The 21,484-nt window shown below is 37.1% G+C and overlaps 2 protein-coding genes across 2 annotated transcripts in view; both read left to right on the forward strand.

Moving 5' to 3' along the window:
- LOC139961769 (transmembrane protein 116-like) overlaps positions 1-10,588 on the forward strand; it is a 31,824-nt gene extending 21,236 nt beyond the window's left edge. The window contains exons 5-11 of the mRNA XM_071961258.1: positions 450-515; positions 1,107-1,249; positions 2,083-2,122; positions 3,103-3,189; positions 4,231-4,375; positions 6,079-6,158; positions 7,228-10,588. Coding sequence (XP_071817359.1) covers positions 450-515; positions 1,107-1,249; positions 2,083-2,122; positions 3,103-3,189; positions 4,231-4,375; positions 6,079-6,158; positions 7,228-7,449 — 783 coding nt within the window. The 3' untranslated portion in view covers positions 7,450-10,588. The remainder of the gene's footprint in view (positions 1-449; positions 516-1,106; positions 1,250-2,082; positions 2,123-3,102; positions 3,190-4,230; positions 4,376-6,078; positions 6,159-7,227) is intronic.
- Positions 10,589-11,958: 1,370 nt separating this feature from the next.
- Positions 11,959-21,135, forward strand: LOC139961768 (G-protein coupled receptor 161-like). The gene is made up of 2 exons (XM_071961256.1): positions 11,959-13,441; positions 18,302-21,135. The coding sequence occupies exon 2, from the start codon at positions 18,757-18,759 to the stop codon at positions 19,948-19,950; it is 1,194 nt and encodes a 397-aa protein (XP_071817357.1). The 5' UTR covers positions 11,959-13,441; positions 18,302-18,756; the 3' UTR covers positions 19,951-21,135.
- The last annotated feature ends 349 nt before the right edge of the window (positions 21,136-21,484 follow it).

The following is a 21,484-nucleotide window of genomic DNA, read 5'->3' on the forward strand; positions in this document are numbered from 1 at the left end:
AAAGATGTTACATTAATTACATTCTGAGAGGTTACATGTCCCTGCAATTTTATGATTATGGAGCTCCAAGTAATCCCACGGATGATTGGTGTTGTCGGAATCTGGAAATTTCAATTTGCTCACTCTGTCGAACTGAGAACGTTCTTCATCAAACAATGATTTATATTTGTTTTCTTTCCTTTCATCTCAGAAGTTTAGTTTCGAATGTTTATGAAGTCGATGACTAATCTGTACATTGTATAGTTTGTGAAATGGCATTTGTCAAAACATTGCTGTACACCACATAATTTGTATCGGCCATTTTTAACCTTCACAACAATATAACAATACAGGTAGGAACATGTCAAATATATTAGGTAATATTTTCAAAAATATGCCATTATACAAACAAATAGGTAACAGTATATACATTGTGATGAATATGTAAAATATGGTTTTCTTTATTCCAGGCCTTTTACATGGTATCATTTGCACTAACCATCACGTTTGCTTTAGAAAGTCTGAGGCAACTCAAGGTGAGCACAATAATTATCTATATTGTGATGATGTCAAAGGCCTTGCTAATACATATCTTCGCATTACAACTGCATTCTATTTACCTTTCTCCTTGCTATCTGCTAGTAAGCGATAATAATCACGTTCTAGGATTTTACACTATATCATCTTTTATATCTACCAGTTTAAACTTTCTAGGATATAAGGTCAACATGGATAACTTGACTACATTTTCTTTTATGGGGGAGGGGCCTGGGAGGGGCCGGGGAGGGGGATGATAACAAAAACGGTACCCTCGCAGTTGCATTACACGATATTAAGCAAAGTGAAATCTCCCATCCCCCCCCAAAAAAAAAAATTAAGTTAATTTTATTACCAATGATATTATCGTTTCGTATCACCAAAGGGAGATATAATTATTACGATAATGTAATAGGCCAGATTATTATGATATATTTCCTATCGAATAACACCAAACTATTCATCAAAATCGATTCAAACATATGTTGTTTTCTTTATTTGAAAGGGGTATCATGAAATGATCCTATAGAACATCACTTTGATGCACGTCGAACGGTTTAATTAATATTTCCTTTGTTTTCATTTATTAGGGCAATGATCAAATGGATCGTTTGATGTCAATAGCCTACGCTGTTTCTTGGGCTGTTATTTTGCCCTACTTTGCGGTTGCATTCTTAACTGATCAGTGGAACACATTAAGTAATGGAGAGGAATGCACCAAGCACAATTACCAGTAAGTTTGTTGACAAATAATCTTGTTACCTCTTGAAATTGTTACGTAAGCAAGTGTAACAGCACATGCGCAGTAGCCTGAAAAGGTATGCAATGTTATGTAGTCTGCACGATGAACAATTTCAAGACATACGCTTTTGGTAGTGCATTATAACACATGATATATATATATATATATATATATATATATATATATTCTGTCAGCTTATTTGCGTATGTGTATTTTTAGCCTCGAGCATTGATATGTCAACGTGGGATTAATATGCAAATTATTAGAGAAATTTACCTACAGTTTTTAGCTAAAAGCAACACATTCACATATGTATACGAAACGAGATGTGCGGGATATATATATATATATATATTAGAGATTAATAAAGGGAGCGATGAAGTTACAAAGTTTATGACCTCAACAAATGTACGGATGTCTTCGTCGTATTGCATTGACGGTGCAAACATTAATGTATATTACTCCTTATCACTTTTAATCGCTCATGATTGTACGTTCTCACGCGATGTACAACCTCTAGAGTATAAAATTGCAATTGGGCGCGAAAACGTAAAAGTTGTCGATGTACTTTTTTCTCTAATATCTAAACTAAACCATCATTCATCAAAGGAATATTTTAGAGGACTTCATATTGTTTTTCGTTCGTTGGTAGTCATTATAAGCTACCGTTTATTATTGCAGGGTATATCCTTCCTTTGAATGCAAAGTTTTTAAGGATACGTCTCTATAATATTTAATGTACGTTTGTTTTAATATATATGTCTTTATATGTGTATATATGCATAGTTGTAAAAATTGTCCTTATCTTGACTTGCATTTTTCAGGTGTCTCGTCATTATGCATCACATTGATGACAAATGCATGGTAAGCAAGGGCGTAGGAACCGGGGGGGGGGCTGGGGCGCCAGCCCCCCCCAGTGAAAAATGTGGAGGGGCGGAAGTATCATTCCGCCCCCCCGCTTCGCAAGTCAGAAAACCCCTTTTTCATTTCCAAATGAGAAAAAAAATCTCATTTGGAGCACCAAATTGCATCTAAGGCCAGGTGAAAATACAAAATTAAGTTTACAAAACGGAGTGGGTGTTGAAGTGTGCTATATTGCACCAAATTGCATCTGAGGCCACCTGGAAATGCAAAAAATTCCAAAGGGGAGGGGGTGTCCCCCTCCCCTTAGACCCCTCCCCCAGGCCGGCCATCAATCTTCAGCCCCCCCCACTCAAAACTACCTTCCTACGCCACTGATGGTAAGCATTCCTGGTATTTATGTGAGTAGAATGTGATACGTTATGTATACGTTGTAACATGTGACAGTGCTTTTACAAAAAAATGAATGAATCGCATTGTAGAGAAAATGTTATGTTATATTATGTTTATTATGTTGTGTTATATTATGTTATGTTATGTTGTGTTGTGTTGTGTTATGCTATGTTTGTTATGTTATGTTATATTATGTTATGTTATGTTGTGTTTGACACGTGCAGCTGTGAGGGTGGGATATCTGAAGGTCAAAGGTCATGTGCTTGGATCAGATCCCAATTCTTAATTTAAAATCGAAGAAAGATCAGTTCTGCGTTCCAAGTATCATGATTGTCTTGGACAATGTCACCATCATTCAGTACCTTTAATTATAGTTTCTGTAAATATCAAAGTTATGGTAATGGATATACGCGCATTTCGGAAGTTTTTTTTATTAGTACCTAGTGCAGTAAACTTATAAAATAAATAATAAAATAAACTAAAAATATATCACAAAAAGATTGAGAAGTAGATTTTGACTAGTAAAATTGTCAATTAAATCATTAAAAGAAAAATGAAAAGTAACCTATACGTTTGTCCCTCTTTTTCAGGGTAAAGATCGAGCAGAAAACCGTGGACGAGATACAATCAAAGCTTATTTCTTAGCTGTCCTAATCTCAACGTTTCTTTCACTTACGGTGAGATATTAAATTAGTTATGGTATATCAAACTCCAGTAGTTTAAAGGTTTCTTTCAAGTAGTTTAACAGTTGACCAGAAAAAAACAAGACCTAATATTCATTTCATGATGTCTCCGGGGAGCGATCATTTTTCTGCAGTATTCTTAGTAATTTAAGATAAAATTCACCCAAGACCGAGCATTGGCACGAAAACCCAGACAACTTGATCCTCTCTCAAACCCACTCCCACTTACAATGAGACAGTAACCATGAGATTATGACGTCAAGAAAGTTCCTTTCGAAATGGGGAAAGATCGTTATTGAGTATAAAGTCATTGAAGTTAGTAGCTACGCTCTGAGTCCATTGTAGATATATAATCAAATCATATGCGAGTATTTCAGGTATTCAGATAGGCTATGTGTCACTGTAGTAAGCTATGACGTAACCCAGTGGCCATTCCTACGACACCCTCCCACCTAACCTACCATAGTCAGTTCGGGTATTTACTAGCACAAGCTACATTTAGAATTAATTAGAGACCTAATGTATGGTCTAAATATGCCACAGAATGCACCATTTGAAGTCTAAACTATCTGGGGAAGACACCCTCCACCACATGGCAGTCGTCTCCGACCCCCCACCCCCGGACAACCTTTTCATTTATAAATCTTTGATTTGCATCTGAACTCTCCATAAAATGAACGCCCAAACCTAAATCAGCTGGGGTGGGGTGGTGGAGGGGGGTGGTGGGGGAATTTAGAATTTAGCTCCAACCTGCGCACGTCACTGTATTATGCTCGTGATGGTAAGGCCTTATCCCTAACCCTGATCACTATCTCAAAGCGTGTTCATAATGGAGTTACAGAGATCGCAATGATTTTAAGTTAATGTAGCAGCATTTCAATTATTGAAGAACACTTTTTTACTATGATGTTTCACAACTGGCAAATTCCTAAAAACGAGATTTGTAAAAGCTTCCATACCCCGCGCCTGTAAAATCAAATTTGTTGGAGGAAACGAATGTCATTAAACAACATTTGATCTTCTTTGTATTCACAGGTGCTGTACTTATTAATTTACAAAAGAGTTAAAGAGAAAAATTCTGAAGGAGGTATGGTGAGACAAGAGCAGCACACGAAAGCTCAATATACCCGCAACAGAGGTATACTACACTGCGCATCATTCGTAGTGTGCTGGTTACCAAGTGAGTTAAACCATGGAGGTAAAATGGTTAAACCTATATACATGTGGTCTGTATGTGACCTGTATGTGACCTGTGTGTGGCTATGTGTGGCATGTATGTGGTCGTGTGACCTGTGTGGTCGTATGATCCGTGTGGGGCCGCTCGATATACGCGCAACAGGGGTATACTACACTGAGCATCATTCGTGGTATGCTGGTTACCAAGTGAGTTTAATCTAAACATGTGGTATGTATGTGACCTGTGTGTGGCTATTCGTGGCATGTATGTGGTCGTGTGACCTGTGTGGTCGTATGATCCGTGTGGGGCCATGTGGCCTGAGTGTAAACTTGTGACCTAAATTATTAAAGCAGCATTTTGCGTCCTTTACTATGATATTTCTCAACCTCACTGACTCCACTATGCCATAACGACATACATAACTAGCTTATCTATTTAAATCTTACTTCAAATGGTGGCATAAAAGTCGAAAAATTTGCAACTTTCAACTTTGTTTTTCTCCAAGATATTTTCCGTTGGGATCCCAATTAACCTCGCCCATAATATGAATATTTAAACACTACGAACGTCATTGACCAATACGTAATCCAACACCAAGCTTGATTTGTGTACAGTCTATATGGCACTTGTACCAGGGAGTTCCATAACAACTCCCTAGTTGTGCCAACGCAAAGTCTTGAATCTATTTTTAGCAACGGCTCATAACTGAACCTGCATCTCTGATTGGTTGAATTCAAACTAGTGGGTTTGGGGTACTGTATGCGATTAATTTTAAATGTGGAATTTGTCGTGGACACTTTTCTCATTCTCTGCAAATATCCTTAATTTCACGCAAATTAACGATGTTGGCAGGGAAAAACTTGGCTGATATCTTAGTTTGCTGTTTTGTGATTGATATATGTAAAAAACTCGATGGACATGTCAAAAAAGTAGAAAACGGCGACCAAACGCAAAATGCTGCTTTAACATAGTCTACTCCAATATTAGTATGAACCTTCTTTTCATCATCTTCGGTTGGGCAAGAGGAGCGGATGTTTTGAACGGGGGGGGGGGGGGGGGAGCATTTGATGGTGCAATGTATATTTTCCCATCCCCGCATGTATTTTTTTTTGTATGACTACTCCATTCTTCTTGCATTTAACTTATTCCACACAAGTCCACATCACTATGGTGTTGATACATGACACTTCAGAGTAGCAACATGTTGTTTGCATTTTCCCGTTTTCTCCTGCCATGTAAGATTAGCCTATCAGTATGTATGAGACAATCATAAATGTTCACGTACCGCCCCACGTTTCTTTCTAATATGTAACGTTCTTTATCCAATTTGTTACGTTGACTCTTGAAACCCTGTAAGGTAAAAAATGATGACGAGCATTTCTAGTCAAATCAACCCCACCCCACCCGCCACACCATTCCTTCCCTGTAGATGGGGAGCATCTTTGTATCACACACTGATGAATTAATAGATGCCTTTTCCATTCCCTCTATTATTCAATGATGCGGGTGAGGTGGGTTGGGTGAGGTGGGTTGGGTGAAGTGGGTAGGGTGAATTAGGTAGGGTGAATTAGGTTTGGTGAAGTGGGTAGGGTGAAGTGGGTAGGATGAATTGGGTAGGGTGAAGTGGGTAGGGTGTGATGGTGTGTTACTGAGGTTTGTCAGGAAGCTCTTTCTACCTTTATCTGCTATATATTTTTTGTACCCAGCTCTTATCATCGGCTTCGTGACGTATAGTCATTCAGTGTCCGTCACCAGCCGGCCGGTATATAGTCTTTATATTATGCAAGTAAGTCCAATTTAACGGTCTGCTGTATAGACCCCAACTATAGCACGCTATCATGGAAAAGTTTCTTGAGATTACGTAATCGACCTGCCTTGGTTGTAAAATGACCTAATTTGTCCAATTAGTCTGCAACGCCTGCCACATATTTGTTCTTGTATTAGGGTCTTCGTGTGAACGATGTATGATTAACTAATACACTGTAGACATGTACATATTTCCACACAGTTTAATGAGTTTAATGTGTTAAGAAGCTATGCAGGCTCATTGTAAATTTTGAGGTCGATTAACGATAAACGTAATCAAAAAACTTCATAGCTATAGCGTGCTATAATTGGAGCTAATAAAGCAGATCTTTAAAATCTTAACACATCTAATCACTCAGCTTGCGTGTCTATCTTCTTCTTCTCATGTAAAGGACGACGTCGTTGTCATAACAAACAAGTTCTAAAACGTTTCAATTCCTTCGCTACATTTGATAAATTGCCGATAAATTGTCGAAGTGTGTTAAGTTATTCGGTGACTGCACATTATAATTTACATCGTCAAGGAGAAAGTCACTTTCGAATTGATATCACGAATTAGCTCGTTTCGTTATCATTTATTACTCGTAGGTTAGTAGAAATAACGAGGAGACAAAAACAGTAAGACTAAGTAAATCATGATCATGGAAGGGTACAGGAAAGTTGATGAAAAAGACTTGTCGCAATGTCTGACATATGAACATTGCAAAACTTGCACTTTCTGTTGTTTCTTTTTTTGTGTTAATTTTTGAAAACCATACGTCTTTGTTTATATGAATTATTTCTCTACCGATGTTGTTCTCAAAATCATGAGGAATACGTTTACACACATTCCCCTCCCCCCTCCCTTCCCTCGTCCCTCTACCTACAGCATGCCAAATATGTTTCAATATGAACGACATAGACACTCTTACCAAGGATATGTTGCTCTAAGAGTTAGAGTACCAGCTCCCTGCTCTTACATCATGGAAGTATTACCTGGACTTAATTGTTGTTTCATAAATTTTCAGGAAACATGTAAACATTTTGTTTTGCTTTCTTCATCACTGCAGGCAATACTATCGCCTTCTCAAGGTTTTATGAATTCCATAATTTACGGTTGGTCACGCGCCACATTTCACCGAGCGCTTCGGCTACACGTTAATGTCTCACCGTCCCGAGTACCTTTCGCTAATTGGAGGGTTCGAACCACTAGTATTTACCATACGTTCTCTGATCACGAAGCCGAGTCCAGCGACGCAGACTTTAATGCCAACCGTGCTCCTTTAATGTAAAAAGACGTAGGCGGTCTGTCGTGGGAAACTATAGCAGTAGTTTCCTTGGGAAATATGTATAGAGTTGATATATAGAATTGCACTGCAGGCAGGCCTGAATATAGGTTTTGGGTGGGGTGTTGGTTGGGGGTGAGGTGGGAGAGAGGCAATTATAGTCCTGCTGCTCGGGATCAATGAGGGGGGCCTGAGAAGACTTGGAGAGAGTCCGGGAAAATGTGAGATAATGTGAGAATATTATCTTCTCATTTTCATAATGTACTTCAGGAAATATGAACGACTGTAGACATTTATATTTCTTAAAGCAGATGCCTTTTGTGATGTTTGTATTCTATTTTTCAGTAGACGCACTCTAGATTCTGCTGCAGTTAAAGCTCTAATTCTACAAAGGTTTGGTACAATTATAGGTATAAATTAGTCGCTAAGATAGGTTCTATGCTATGGAGGTGTGGTAGGTTTTAGGCTAGCCTTGTGGTGATTTTCTCATATGCAAAGTAAGCGAGGCTAGGTTCGTCTGCTATGGAAGTGTGGGTAGGCCTATATTAGGCTATTTGGTGGTATTCTCATATGCAAAATAAGCTAGGCTACGTTCGTCTATTATGAAAGTGTGGTAGGTATACGGTGACGGTGGCCTATGCGTTGTTATTCGTATAAAAAAAAAAAGTAGACAAGATACATCCGCCAAGAAAGTTTACCTTTGAGTACAGGGATGTTCCCTCCCCCCCCCCTTTAAACCCCCAATGTAATGGCTTGATCAGTAAATAAGAGAAAACCGTTTATCAGTATAAACTGAAGTGTGGTATAACACCGTAACACACGTTAGACCTGTCAGCAGATGCTACTGTGTAAAAATTACTAACATACGAAGTCATTACTCAAAGGCTGTTTCAACTAATGACTGGTTATGAGTCTAAACAACTGTTCCCATATGTTTGACTAGAAAGTATTCCTTGTAAAGATGGTTCAAATTGCAGATTTTAAGCGCTTTGCGGTAAAGTGTCATCCACTTTCTTTTAAATGTGGACGAAATTATTGGCGAAACTATACTCTAGTTTGTCCTGTCAATCATTATGCATAGGATTGTGTGTTTAGCAGTTTCTGTTTGTAAGTCCTTCTCAGTAGCAGCTGGTCATAAATGTAACAAATGTTAAGAAATGATAACACACGTCAGTTTAGACCAGGGTTGTCCAACCTTTTGCAGAGGAGGGCCACATGGAATGGTTATGATGAAGGAGGGGGCCGCATGAACCCTACGCCCAATTTGTCGATTTTTTTGCCCGAAGCCCAAGGCAACAAAATGTGAGCACTGATTTATTTTCCTTCCTGATAAAACAGATGAATAAAGTCCAGCCGCCCGCGCCCCCCCCCCCCCCCCGCTGAGAGTGTCACACAAACTGACCTGTATGCAGTTTTTTGGACCCAGAAGGTTCGAATGATGGATTATATAGCTTCAAATTATTATCAATAAATCTGCTCACTAAAATTTCGCACCGTATAGCATCTCTGGCGGGCCAGACGCAACCCTGCGGCGAGCCGGACTGTGGCCCGCGGGCCGTATGTTGGACAACCCTGGTTTAGACTGATTAACGGGTATTCACCTTTACCAGTTTAACTAATAAAGCCATTAGAATCGGCTGTTCCTTTAAAAGTAAAAGTGGCTTTTGCAACAGTTTAAAAATACCGTATTTTGAGACATAAATGCAACAAACTAGTAATTTATTGCTTTAAGAAATGTCAACTAAATCATAAAAAAACGATCTAACCTTGAAACATCACCGTTTTCCAAGACATAAATTATACACGCTTGAACTTTAAAATTGTCATTATATTTTATATATATACACATATATATATATATATATATATATATAAATATATATATATATATATATATATATATTATAATGACAATTTTAAAGTTCAAGCGAAGGTTCATTATAGCCTTCCTCATTACAATATTAGAATAATAGCATAAACGTGCATCATGCCTACCCTTTCGTATACTAGGCTTATGGTTGCATCTAAAATCGCCTCGGGGTAGGTTGCCATTTTCATTATAATTGAGAGCTAGGACAAGTTGAATGAAGAAAAAATATACACTAATTATATACTTGAGTGAAGAACGTGTGGACTTGATAAGTAAGTGTATGTTATTGGCAGGTATATTTAAAGGTCGAGAGAGTGGTCATCCAGCCATCCAAACGAAAGCAAAGATAATACTTAGGTTGGTAATAATCGACCACAACAAGTTGCAACTTGAAAACGGTAATCATAATGTGCGGATTATGGTACTTAACAAACCAAGACAAAAGACAGGTGGTATAAATCAAACTTTATTAATTGCAATTTAAAAATTACAATGGTAAAACAGCTGTTTGTGTTCTTCAGTCGTAAAAGTGAGTACGAAGCTATACTGCGTACCTATTAATATCAAAATTACTAGTGCACAAGGTTATACTCCTTACCTGGTTATGGTCAAAATACTAGTGCACAAGGCTATACTTCGTACCTGACTAGGGCTAAATTACTAGTGCACAAATTACTTGTGCACAAGGTTATACTCCTTACCTGGTTAGGTCTAAATTACTAGTGCACAAGGCTATACTCCTTACCTGGTTATTTAAGTATAGCGTAATATTGCGCAAGAATGAGACGAAACATTTCTTCGTGTTGACTTCTTCAGATTCGCTAGTTATGGATCCTTAATTTAGTGCAGGAAATATTATGTCCCCCAAAAAATTAATGAAAAACCATTGAAGGTGATACCTTATTTAATCTTTCATGTGGGATTATTTATACCTTAAAATTATTTGGCAGATAATGCCTCTCTCTCTTTACATATATATGATAAGAGTTGTACTTATTGTTTCCCGAAATCGGTATTATATTTTAAACATTGTGCAATGTTTTAAACAGACTTCTAGTGTATATGATTACGTGTAAGGTATTCAACAAGGTATATAGTATGTACACAAAAGTTTAACATTTATTTTAGCAACGTTTACATCATGATCGGCGATTCAGAAACAATATTGTAAAATTAATTGCAATCTTTTACAAAATGTTGTTATTTATAATTCCATACTGTTGTGTTCATGCAGTCTATTAATAAAAAACAAGTTATATTAAGCTAAGAACAAGATTTCATGAAAACGCGTTGTTTTGTATCAGAGTTTTCATAGCCACGTGACCCGGCGACAATAGTGGCCAAGGCTGCAGCCACGTATACTTATACTTCTGGAAGGGGGGTGGGGGTTAAGTAAACCAGAATAAATCGGGGAAGGGGGAATCTCAGCCCAATACCCCAATGATAGGCAGAATGATATACAAAAAAATCTAGAGTTCATTACATGTTTAAAAAGTTGCAACGTATAGTAACCTTTTTACATCTAAGCACCTTTTACCAAAATGTCTCAAGGGGAGGGGGGAGACACCCCTCATCGTATACCCCTCCCCTTTAAGACTTAACATCTCAGTACACCCACTCACCCTCCAGTACGATAAAAGTTGCGCCCCAGGCTGGCGGTACGCCAACATAGCTCATGTATTGCAATACGGACGGTAGTGACATATATCATGTACCATGTGTTGCATGAAACAAGCTTGTCTCCAAGGAGGCTTTGTGATTAGCTTTCAATTACCTACCATTCTTTTAAAAAAACCATAGTCCCCTCCCCCCCCCCACGACTCTATACCCTACACACACATTCAAAAAAGTGCGTATAGAGTAGAGATGCGGATTGAAGGCTTGATGAGATACATAGGTTATGGTTTACTCTCTCTGTAAAAAATAAAGCCGAAATGGGGTCGACGAATTATTTTTAGTGCATGAATAATTAAATAGTTTGACATAAGGATTTAGTCCTTCCTGCAAACGTGAGGGTAATGACTGATATTAGCTACACGTTTACGAAGGGTTTGCCTTAAATTGATCCAGGAAGCATTAACGCACCAAACCAGGAGTAACGTTTTCCCAATTCTGGATAGATAAAGTGTAAGAAAACTAAAGGATGATATTTCATAGACCCACCCTCCCCCCCCCCCAACAAAATTGTGAGTGCTAGTAATAGTCCAGTTTATCAGTTTATAGCTATATTCGGTTTCCATACTGAATTTTTCCTTTCAAGGATAAAGGTTTGGCAGAATTATAGACTTAATATTTCATTAATTTGCGATTCATCTGCGATTAATCTGCCTACTTGAAAAGAAATTTTGATGGACGAGAACAACAGACTATCTGCGAATATAACCTGGCTTTGTCATTTCTTCATGCATTGGCGAGTACTAGTACACACATAACACATGTAGTCTGTGCAAGTTCATTGTGTACAATATAAGTATACAGTATAGTACTGTATATCGTATATACTGTAAGTATATATGCATGTTTCAGTTGCATCTGATGGTAGTACAGTACTGTACATCAATGAATGTACTATGTATTATGAGCGCAACAGGAGCATTTGTTGTTGTCTGATGTCACGTGATAGAGATGATTTGATTGGTTGAGTTTAAAGCAGCATTTTGCGTTTGGTCGCCGTTTTCTACTTTCTTGACATGTCCATCGAGTTTTTTACATATATCAATCACAAAACAGCAAACTAAGATATTAGCCAAGTTTTTCCCTGCCAACAACGTTAATTAGCGAGTAATTAAGGATACTTGCAGATAATGAGAAAAGTGTCCACGACAAATTCCACATTTAAAATTAATCGCATACATGCAGTTCCCCCAAACCCACTGGTTTGAATTCAACCAATCAGAGATGCAGGTTTAGTTATTAGCCGTTGCTAAAAATAGATTCAAGACTTTGCGTTGGTACAACCAGGGAGTTGTTATGGAACTCCCTAGTAAAACTCACTGACCTCTCAGTGGTACAACTGCCATATAGACTGTACACAAATCAAACATGGTGTTGTATTACGTATTGGTCAATGACGTTCGTAGTGTTTGAATATTCATATTATGGGCGAGGTTTATTGGGATCCCAACGGAAAATATCTTGGAGATAAACACAGTTGAAAGTTGCAATTTTTCGACTTTTATGCCACCATTTGAAGTAAGATTTAAATAGATAAGCTAGTTATGTATGTCGTTATGGCATAGTGGAGTCAGTGAGGTTGAGAAAAATCATAGAAAAGGACGCAAAATGCTGCTTTAAAATATGAATAAGTGTGATTTTGCAATTGTTTGGGCGAACAGAATTGTCAATTTTTACGAAAAGTCTAATTACTCGTTAATTAGGGTTCGCCGAGTAAAAATTCTATCACAGTAATCTCTCTTTCATCGATCGCAATTAAGTTGCTAATATGTAGGCTAAGTGACAAAGGAAAGACTAAATATTCTAGAATAAACGCAATATTGCCCATTAAGTTAATTTCGTTTATTTTTGCTTTATTGTTGCTTCTCTGCTGATATTAGTTACCTTCTTACACTGCGAAGAATAAATGAACAAGTTCATTGAATGTCAAAATAACCCAATTTTATCGAGGTTTTCCATATACCTTGATCTCTCTTGTTACTAAATTTCTTGAGATTGTTGTTGGTTTCGTCACCATATTGTTAACGCATCGCCTATCACTTCAGATTTCATTCCGGAAGGAGACAATGTCATTTGACAACGACACCCTCTGTACAACATCTCTATAAATACTCACTCGGTGAACGAGCACGGAACACAAAACAAGCAAAGCGAACCTCATTAGCTTTAGACAATATTCTCTTTCAGAATGGGGGTATTGTGTAGCTTCATACACCACCGGGAGAGCATGTAGCATCCATACGTACGTTGGGAATAACCTAAAACTTTATATATTGTTGTGGGAATCATCATCATTATCATCATCATCGAAAAGTCTAAAATGAAAAGTCGAATTCTGAGGTTTCTTGAAAAGCGAAGTTTTGTTGGAAGTCAATGACAGGTTCTAGTTTTGAACAGGCTATAGATACAATGTTGCTGTATACGTTGAAGGTAACTTGAATTGACTCTAAGAAGGTAAGTTGGTTGCGAAATTATTACGTCGATGTATATATGCCTGTATATATAGCTGGATTATATATATATATATATATATATATATATATATATATATATTTATTGTGAATATTCACCTATCTGTATCCCCGTACATAAAGTCGATTCATCATTTGCTCTAAGCTATGGATAATATTGGTATAGGCTTAACTAATTTTGTTCAATCGGTAAATTATATTGTGTAATGCTATGTTAACTTCAATACGCGATATAAATCAACGGAAACATGTTTTAACGGTATTTTGCGATAGAAAATCGTTTTCTTCCTTACGGGATACTTATCTCACTATATAAATACAATTTTTGCTTTTAATATTATTTAATAACGTTAATTGCAATTAGGAAAATGAAATTTTCATCATCAGATTACTGTGGGCGTAACATATTACATAAAATACGATATAGGCTTGCCGGAAAGCTTATAAGGCAGAGATGAAAACATCAAATTAGCAAGATTACCTTTCGAAGGTCGACATACTACAATAATTAAAATTAACCTCTGACATCATCGCATTTAACGTCGCCCTTTTTGTTCTTGTTATATTTCTTCATTCAATAGAAATTTATAGCTGGACAAAATCGCTTCACTGCCAATTTCTGTTTAAATTATGAAGTGCTCGTGGCAAAATGTGAACAACAATCAAAGAAAATATCTCATTTGTTGAAAATGAAATTCCTACAAAAAATAAGATTTAATAAAAAAAATCATGAAATAAGCCGCCTAAATTGAAACCGTTTACTTTATATTGTGTAATATAACGATGTATGGGATCCATTGTTATAGAGAAACAAACAAACAAATAAAACAAAAAAACATGAAATACAATTGGTATGTAAAAGCAACAATCCCATTTCTGATCATGACGTAAATAAGTGTATAAACTGAATAATTATAATTATAAACAGTCACGTACACGCGATTGTTTCTCTTGGTGTCTGATAAGAAGTACTGACTCAGTGAATGTTTGCCCCAAATCTAGAAGGATATAAAATTCTAACAAAATGTAAATATATTTCCTGGGATTTATGACTCTCCAGATTAATCGTCAATTTGATGAATCTGAAGGCTAATGTTTTTTATTGTTTTATTTATCTTAGGAATTGAGTCTCGTCACTCTTTGATCCTTGATCCTGGTCAAGGCTTTTGTATTATTGTTCTATGAAGTACGTACAGTTTATTCAAAGAGGGTGAGTGTGGGCTGGAAAGGGGGGGGGGGTGTGGGATGGGGGTAAAAATTAATTTAAATTGATTAAAAACACTGCAGGTTAATCATGCATATAAAGGGGAGAATCAGTATAATGATTGTAGCATGCAGGTATAAATAGACTCCTGAAGGATATATCTTCTTATGACGTCAGAAACGAAGAAGCACATTTTCAAATGTGTGTTTGTGGGGGGAGGGAGGGGGGGCTGGAACCAAGATTTCTTGCTTTGTGAAGTCAAAATGAGACCATGGAACTGAAAACGTTTCCAATGAATATAGTCGGTAACTACTAGTTTCAAGTTTTTTTGTTTGCTTTCGTTTGGCTTTTTCGATGCATATTTTTATAGACTTGCCCCCCCCCCCCCCCAAAAAAAAGAACAGTAGTGGACAGAAAATACCCTCAATGCTTTTTTTGTATTTGAAAAGTTTATATTGTGTTGAATTTGTTAATGTAGTGAATCCAAGGGGGAGGGGGGGGGGTGAGGAGTGGCACGGCCTTATAAAATTGCCCATTTTCATCTATTAGAACAACTCCGTTTCTTGTTATTACAAGTGCGGTGCCTCATTCCTTTTCTTAATTAAAAGTGCCTCATTGTTATTTACAAAGTAACCTCTTGTTGCCTGTTTTTGTTTCAAATACGAATTTGTGGTACCGAATGTGCAAAGACATTGTGGTTTTGCAACTCCCAGTGCCCATTTATAAGTTTGTTCCCCCATCCCCTCCCGATCACAAGTTAAACCCTTTTCCGCACCACCCATGCACCCCTGTTAAAGGAAAAGAGAGATGCCAATATAAATCGGTGACATTAGTCCACCAAAAATTGCGCAATAGTAATTATGAAATTATACATCAAGTTTACAAATGCAACAAACCAATGCAACAAATTTGTGGGACACAATATATTTTTTGTTTATGGAGGATCAAAAGGAAACAGTGGTTAATGATTCACTAAGTAGAGTTAACCAATTGATTGCAAGCCACCCAGTTGGAACACTTATTTTCTTTACTGTACCGTCATGTCCCGCTTCAGAGCACTCGTAGTGTCAGTATGAGCACTGAGCAGTATGAACATCATGTTTCTCTCAAATAAAGGTTAGGAACTATGTATACTGTTAATACGAGTGCTTTGAAGCAAGGTATATGGGGGAGGACAGTTTAGAGAGGTATTATCATTAGGATCACATAAAGATTATAGGAACTGTTCATACTGTTAGTACGAGTGCTTTGAAGCACGATATGGCGGGACAGTTTAGAGAGGTATTATCATTAGGATCACATAAAGATTATAGGAACTGTTCATACTGTTAGTACGAGTGCTTTGAAGCACGATATGGCGGGACAGTTTAGAGAGGTATTAGCATTAGGATCAGATAAAGATTAGGAACTGTTCATACTGTTAGTATGAGTGCTTTAAAGCATTGTATTGGGAGGACAGTTTAGAGAGGTATTAACATTAGGAAATTGTCCCAACAGGCTTTGCAAACACATATATTATATAGTTACTTTAGTTACAATGATTGCTATACATGTAGGCCTATATGTGCGTCTGTAACGTTGCTTGGTGAGAGAGACATCCAAACCAAGAAATTACGTGTTTCTTGATTTGGAGACTTATGTAGTAAGAAATAAGTGTTTTTATTTGCTCTTTCTTGGTCTATCCGTTAATTGGAAACCAAGATTAAAACCGTCAAAACTTATCTATGAAGAATATGTTTGGTTTCAAATCCAATTAAAAAACAACCGTTCATCTTGTACACAATATCGTGTTTATCAAGGCCTAACAATTCACAAGTCCGTTTTTCGAGTAATAATGTTGATGTTGATTTTCATGTTGATGTTGATGTTGACTGAAATTTGGCTTGAAAATAATTTTTTATTACTATTTTAACTTATGAACTTAACCTATGTTTTCCTCCATTTTGCATCAAAGGTATGAATTCATTTAAAGTAGGCCGGCCTAAATTCACCTGTTTTTTCCCCCTGTTTTGTAGGCCTTTACTCAAGTATTCTGAATAAAAATAAATATATAAATAAATAGACGTTAAGTCCATCAAAGACTGACATTCCAACCGAGTTTTAGCATCTTCTGGTTTTCTTTGGTTTTCCAACGTTTTTTGTAATGTCGTCACATCTCAAGAGCCGTTTGGTGTTTATCTATGCCTAACGGAGAAAGTACAGTCTTATCATTTTTGTTTCTAGTCTTAAATTCAGTCGTTTGAATTATTTATCACGTATTACAATCAGCTTTTTGAAACGCCAAATGCCAAATATATGAATTATTTCAAATAGGCCGACACAAAACTATCTGTTGTATTGAAAGGTGTTAACAAAATGATATGTGTCTTCTGATTCAAACAGCCTATCGAAACCCTTCATGCATTATGTTTTTTGTTCTTCAAAATTTTGTGTAACCTGTAGCGATATCTCAGGAGATGTGTATCCATGCCAACGGGAAAGTACTTTCTTGTCAATACTGTTTTGAAGCAATGACTTGTCGTATTTCAAGTCTTAAACACAGTCGTTTGAATTATTAATCATGTGTTACAACCAGCATCTTCTTTTTTTTTGTATTTCTACAAATTTTTGGGCAAAATTCATGCATATTTCCCTTGTGAGCCGTAATCGCTTTATTCCAATAATCCGTTAGCCCAACCGCACACATCAAAATGTGTCACGTAACTTGTTGACGTCACCAGGATGCCATGAAAAAAAAATGATTCAATATTTTGTGTAAAAAAAAAGCGAGAAGAAGATATACATCTATTGAGCTCAAGTTTCGTGCAGAGATAATAATCAATGTTGACATTTTTCGGTAACAGATTAGATAATAAATGAGGAAAATAAAAACTTCCACTTCAAGAAATCTTTAAGCACAATTTGTAACTGTAAAACACAATTTAATTAGTATCTGCATGTGCGTAAATTGCTGCGAATAAAATATTAACTTTCTTCCTTGTTTAACATGAACTAAACAGTCCTGGATGTTTTAAAGTACAATATTTACTGATTAATGAACCGCCCAGGGGCATATACGTATATACCTTCAAGTATCTCTTGTATATTAAGAAATTTATCAGGATATAAATCTGTATAATTTAGCTTCTCGGAATATGAATAATTTTGTGTAGAACAGCTGAACCCCAAACTTGAAGCTCTTATACAACGATGAAATCTGCTTCAACTCTTCGTAAAATTGTACGTAAAGAATCGTTTGGGTATGCATATAAACCTAAAAGATGGTTATGTGAATACACGTAATGGTTATGTGAAAACATGTAAGGCATTGCGGCACCAAAGGCGAGGAGAGGGGGGAGGGGGGGGGGGGGGAGAGCGGGCGGGCGGCTCAGGGCGGAGGCATGCTGAACAAATGCCACACTCTAGAAATTCTGGTGCCGCCGATGCCTGTAAGAATAAACGAAAAACCTACAAGTTTACCAGAATTAATTGTTGCATTGACTTACTGTACACACTAAATCGTCAAATTGAATGCTCATTTTTCCTATTTAAAAAAAAGAAGTTTGTCAAATTTCTTATAAACCAATCTGTTGCGTATCTGAAGTGATTTGCGCCATGATGGTCAACTTATGTGTTTATTTATTATTCCTCTCTTCTTAGAATTGACATCTGAGGCTACAACGATGTTCATAAATGCATTTAGAAGTGAAGACACTATAGCGCACAATATACATTAATAAATGCTGCAAGACAAATCCTACATGGCTGCAAACAGAAACAAATGGATCATCGGAACGAGATGGAAACAAATCTAAATTTATTACTTCTATCAGTATATCTTATTCAAAGACGATGCTTTGGAGGCATATATTGCAAGTATCTATAACCTATAACCAAATCAGTCGACTTGAATTCATCTCTATAATTCTTTTCTAATCCCGCTATTTTTACAGACAATTATATAAACATACAATATCTTAACACTACCTTTCTCGTTTTCACCTGGATATATCATTTAATGTTATAACTCGAACGGCATTATTGACTTGTTATTATGGGTTATCGATTTATTGATTATTGACTTGGCTATATATAGAGAGCGTTGAATATCATCTATGTTGCACGACACATTCAAAATGGCGACCACCATCGGTCAATCAGCAGCAAAAGAGAACTCTTCGTCACAGGATCCTTTCGATGATACGTCCAAAATTATTCTCGTGACTGTCTTATCATCTTTGTGTTTGATAAGTATCATCGGTAACTTGATCATATTAACCGTCATCGTGAAAACTCCTCAACTACGAAATTTGACGCATATTCTTGTCGCTAATTTATGCATACTGGACTTAGCCTGTTCCGTCCTGGCCGTACCGATATCGATAATCAGCATTTTAAAGGGTGAATGGATCTTCGGGGATGTATTCTGTTTTGTTAATGGATACATGCATACATTTTTCTGCACTGGATCAATACTTACATTGAGTATCATTAGCATTGAACGTTATATCTCTATTGCTCACCCTCTCTCGTACACGTCCTATTATAGGAATCCAAAAGTTGGTTTAGTCATCGCTTACATCTGGCTTCAGTCTGCAACGTTAGCCCTACCTCCTCTGGTTGGTGCAAACAGTTACGTATTTAACAAACATCGGGGACACTGCTCATTTGAATGGGAACAAACGGTCAGTCATATAACATTCATTGTAATGCTTGGTAGCTTGTGCTTTCTGCTACCGTCTGCTATTCTTTTAACCATGTATTGCACAGTGTTGCGTATTGCGCGCCAAACGACAAGGCGTATCTGCCCTGAGATCACGGAGCACGGTAGAGTGACCTCAATCGTAGAAACAGGTGGAAAGTCAGATCAAAGAGGATCCCAGGCCCGACCCACAGATCAAACTACAAGCGGTGATTCGAAAGCGATTAAAATTATACTGCTGTTGCTATGCGCATTCTTCATTAATTGGACACCGTTTTTCGCGCTCAATGTTTACGGAACTATACGCGGAGAAGTAAGCAATGTGATGTGGTGGGAGGTTTGTTCGTCATGTCTAGCTTTCAGTTCATGCGCCATTAACCCAATTCTTTATGGATTACTGAATCGTAATGTGAGACAGGAAATTCTGGAGAATATCGATTGGATGAAAGATAAACTCTGTGGAAACGGACAACGAGATACGATGGAAGACAATTTTGGTTCTGAAGACTTTTTCCAATTTCTCGAAAGAACAAATACGATGAGAAATACGAAACTTACAGACTTAGAAATCTCCGATTATCCGGGCCAATCAGCAATTGACACGTGAACTGCAACTGATTTTTCACTTTACTTGTTTCTCTTTAATTAATGCCATCATTATTGATCAGCATTGATCTTAAATTTAAGGACACAACAAAATTATCATATAGGTCAGGATATATATATATATATATATATATATATATATATATATATAAATGAAAATCGTAATGAGTTGGAAAATCAAGAACAGTGAAAAAACTTTCAGCCTCCACCGGGATTCGAACCACGGGCCTCCCGCTATATATATATATATATATATATATATATAGTGTATTTAGAGCTTAAGCCTATATCGCTAAGCTCAACATGAATTTACTGATATGTTAATAAACGACATTTTGGACTTCATTCAAGTCGTAATGATTATTTGCTGCTCTTAACCGACTGTCTTTGTTTGCATCGTTTATGTGTGTGTTTGTGTTCTTATTTGGATGGGATGGGTTTATGAGACGATACGAGAAACCCCTTACGTCACGTACCTATAGAACACCCTCGGTAGAACATGCGTAATACAACGTCTTATAAGGTGATCTATATGTCTGTAATGATTACTTAATGCCTGGATTAATTTTAAAGCACTTGAAGATATGAATATGCAAAACTGCCCATAGATCATAGGCATGTGATATTATCAACTAAATGAGACAATCTCTGGGACTTTTCACGCTTCTCGATCGGTAAGGTTAACCATGGAGGTAAAAACAGACCTCCATGGGTTAACATAAGGTTCCATCCAAAACCATTGATATGCATGTTAAACTATACAGTTGAATACAAATGGTGAAATGTTTGGGGTACGGTATTTTTATACAAAAATAATCGAAGAAATAATTGCCGTCAACCATTTCCTTGTAACATCTTTTTGGGCTGTTTCGAATGAAATACATAGGGCTAAAGAGTGATCCCTTCTTACATGGTATCATTGGTATAAACAAAGGTGCTGTGACCGGGTGTCCACATCTCTAAGGTCACTCAATTATGTCCATGGCGATAGGCTGTTAGCTAATAAATTTTTGCTCTCATTCATCTTTTCTCGATCATTTTTGCGGTTCATGATTTGGAGATTGCTATTACTATCAAAGATTGGATAATGTGCAGTAGTTGGGTTGTGGTTATACGGCGTAACTCTCTCGTACATATTCTAAACTACCTTTCACTTTGCGCGTGCGCATATCAAATCATGCGACAACTTTATGAAACCGTTTGTTTTTGGTTTTCCTTTACACCAGGTGGTTGGCAATTAATTGCCTACGTGGGGGCAAAAGAAATAGTAGTTGGGCAAAGAACCAACTGGGAGATATAAAATCGCACTACAGGCCTACATATATTGAGTAATGTGCAGCTTAGGCACGCAGGGTGCTCAGTTCGAGGGCCTTTAGCTTCCGTAGGGCCTATACCCGACTAGTGCCTGTCGAATTGGAAACTTTGGCGCTTCTTCGAATTTCGTCCAACGGGCCGCTTATTAAGTACCCTTGGCGAAAGATGACCGTCTTTGGTTGGCCAAAGAGGACTTTCATGGTCAAAAGTTGTCGCAATAC

The sequence above is a fragment of the Apostichopus japonicus genome, chromosome 20 (genome assembly GCF_037975245.1).
Source record: "Apostichopus japonicus isolate 1M-3 chromosome 20, ASM3797524v1, whole genome shotgun sequence".
Classification (NCBI taxonomy): domain Eukaryota; kingdom Metazoa; phylum Echinodermata; class Holothuroidea; order Aspidochirotida; family Stichopodidae; genus Apostichopus; species Apostichopus japonicus.

Bases quoted from the DNA above. Each gene is read 5' to 3' on its own strand.
- LOC139961768 (XM_071961256.1), top strand. From the start codon at position 18,757: ATGTTGCACGACACATTCAAAATGGCGACCACCATCGGTCAATCAGCA.